Here is a 3,274-nt window from a genome sequence, read left to right on the forward strand (position 1 = left end):
TCAAAGTTGTTAGTATGAGTAGTACTAAGTATGAGTATTAACTACCAAGACCACTTCACGTTAAATTAGGAATATAATGTTTATTACTTATGCGCGATGGGAAAATCTTGCACGCGTCCAGACTAGCTGGATGTCGGATCACGCTTTGTTATCTTATGTGCGGACACGATGGATTTACTGCGAGACATTACTCTTATCTGACCTGCTGTTGACTATCTAAGAGGCGTTGTCAGAGCTGATATCCAGAAGTAAAGACAAAACATTCGCACAGTCGAGTTGTTTGGATTTTGACAAGTGGTGAGATTTCTTTGGTGATAAACCACAGGTATTGGAAAGTCTGTCAGGATGAGTTTGAATAAGGGTCGGCCGCAGGACATCAAGAAGTTGATGCAAGAGCAAATGAAAAACAAAGCCATTACGAAGCAAATCGATTCACCATATGCAAAGTATCCTTTTATTTGGGGTTTGGCCATCTAGCTTAAGGTACAGTACTTGGTGGGTCAGCTTGCCGAGAGGCAAGGTTAGGCCAGCCATCAGTAGAAAGAATAACATAGTGCTTTGATTTCTTTAGCAAACATTGGAGTTGTCAAGGTCTAGTAGCTTGGTTTAAGACCGTAGTAGCCTACCTAGCCTAGGGTAAAAAAACGGCAGGGTACAGAGTGGACCATGTACAATCAGCTTGGACAATCCCAAAAAAAGTACATTATAACGCGTCCTGACATCGGAGATGGGCATCAGTCGCGACTTGTTGTTGGTGAGAAACGGAGCTAAAGACCTCTACTCTCCTTTCGAAATAAGTATTTTTTCCAAAGTTAGAAATTAAGGCCAAATTTTAAGATTTAAACAGAGGGTAGTGAAAACGGTGTCAAACGTACTGCAAATCTCACCAAAACACGTTCAACATTTTTACTTACAACTCGAAGTATTTAGAAGATTGACGCCATCTCGATGTTTACGGAGTCGCTTGTGTCAATAAACTAACCATTTCCTGTGATAAATCCGCACACCATTTGTGCCCACAGACGCTGGGGCACTTTCATCACAACAATCTGAAAACTTTTCCTCACCGAGTAAGCAACTGTTTTGTAGAAGACGACGACGAAGAGTGCACTTCGATAATTTTTTAAATAAATAGGGTAAAAAACCGCATGGTTCAGGGGTGGACCATGTACAATCAATGTGTACAACCCCAAGAAAAGTACATTATAACGCGCCCTGACACTGAAGTAGAGGTCTTTAGCTCCGTTTCTCACCAACAAGAAGTCGTGACTGATGCCCATCTCCAATGTCAGGACGCATTATAATGTACTTTTTTGGGGTTTGTTCACGTTGATCGTACATGGTCCACCCCTGTACCATGCGGTTTTTTACCCTAGTAAAACATCAATATTTTACATATTTATGATGATTAATTTGAAAATATTCGTTATTGAAAAAGTAACTCGATTCTGACTCGAATTTAAGTAATTATTTTTTGGAATTAGAACGTTCTTTTAAGTCCTGTATTATGACTTCACGACATCTTGACTTTTGTACCTATTGTAAATAATTGCTTTACTCAACTTTCTTCCAGAACAGTTTACCAGTTATTCATGCAGATTATCAGCTTTTCATGTAATTGGTATAATCGTAATGCGCATATAGGCTATATTTACTTTTTGGATATATGAAGATGTTTTACTGCCGGATTATTGCCGTAGTGTGACGCAATCGTTTTCGGTCCCTGCGCCTCTGTTTTCGCACCATAAGAAATTATGGGGCTGAATTTGCAATGACAGAAAGTTGTTAAAAGAGGAAAGTTAGCATTGAGGGGCATATGTTTTGATTGAGAAAAATACAAATTTATTTAATAGCTAGCTTGTAAAAAATACTTGATTACAAAAAACTTGATTGACAACTAAGCAGCATACTTACTATGGGTTTCAGAGACAGTGCAAGCACATTTTTGGGCAATACCTATTTCTGTAACGAACACTCGTATCAGAACGAGATTTTGCTATACATAGTGCATTACACCCAGTGCCGGAATTCATAAGGGTATCGAGAATCTCTAATCGTAAAGAATAACGACACTTGTCCTTGTACCAAGAGACAAAAACTCCATTATGCAGAAATGGATACGAACACATGTATAAAGCTCCACCTACCCTCCCCCCCTCCACCGCCACCCCTATCCTTCGTTCCTTCGCCTTCCTTTCACTCTCTCTCTCTCTCTCTGTTGCCATTCAGTATGTGTTGACCCTCCAAACTGGGTATAAGACTACACACAAAACGTTGAAATTGGTGAAATTAGGCTATGTATTGGAAGTATATATAAATAAATATTAAAGCAATTTTATCATTATTGCATTACTATGACAACTAGAATTCATGGAAACAGTTTATGATATATAATGCATCAGCGTATGTGTGAAACTCCATTAATGTGGCAACGATGATTTTGCCATTCTTAGCATGCAAACATTAAAGGTTACATTTATTTCTGGCATACGGTTATTAAAGAATATCAAAATAGTACTAATATAGACTGAAATCAATGAAAAGTGCTAGCAAAAACAAAAAAGCAAAAAAAAAAATTATATAATTCACTTAAAAGTAGTTGTTCTTCTATGGTTTTCGGCAGCCAGATGTACAAAAACGTTAGAAACATTTGATTGTATCTACTTTAGAAATATCTGTAATTTTTCGGGGTAATTTGGTTGCAAAAAAGGGATAATAGACATGAATTAAATAAATATTTGTTCCGATACGTAATACAAACCCTCGGTCCTTTAACAATAGGAAGTAGCTAGCGGCAGCTGGAACGGTCGTAAGCTTCGAACAAGGGGAGAACGGTAGTTAACTGCTTGTCCGATCGTCGCGCGCCGCGCGACTGGGAGGTAAACAAACCACTTTTGCTTTCGGCCGTGTGTGGGAAGGACGTGTTCGCCATCGCTCTGCCCGCTTTGTCGTTTGCTTCAACCTTGAGTATTTGTTTTCTCTTTCTGTATATCAGGAGTGATTGTAAGTACTTTTTCTCAATTCTATTAATCTTGCAATGAGTGAATTGGAAGAAATGGAAATATCACCGCGCCCTCCAGTCGCCCGTAGAGTGTGTCCCGGCTGGAGGGCGTAAATGTGGAGGGTTCAGGTCATTGTTGAGGTGGACCCCCACGAGGTTTGTTCTCGTTGTAGGGGGCGAGAATGCTCCCGCAACGAACCATGTGTGGTTTGTATGAATTGGTCCGAGGCGCAGTGGGTGCTGTACGAGGGCAGGAAGAGACTTAGGCCGGCC

General features: G+C 39.9%; 1 protein-coding gene across 1 annotated transcript in view; it reads left to right on the forward strand.

Annotated features, from left to right (window-relative positions):
• The first annotated feature begins 223 nt into the window (after positions 1 to 223).
• LOC135196548 (zinc finger protein 830-like) overlaps positions 224 to 3,274 on the forward strand; it is a 141,079-nt gene continuing 138,028 nt past the window's right edge. The window contains exon 1 of the mRNA XM_064223396.1: positions 224 to 446. Within this exon, the coding sequence (XP_064079466.1) occupies positions 346 to 446 (101 nt within the window). The 5' untranslated portion in view covers positions 224 to 345. The remainder of the gene's footprint in view (positions 447 to 3,274) is intronic.

The sequence above is a fragment of the Macrobrachium nipponense genome, chromosome 18 (assembly GCF_015104395.2).
Source record: "Macrobrachium nipponense isolate FS-2020 chromosome 18, ASM1510439v2, whole genome shotgun sequence".
NCBI classification, from domain to species: Eukaryota; Metazoa; Arthropoda; class Malacostraca; order Decapoda; family Palaemonidae; genus Macrobrachium; species Macrobrachium nipponense.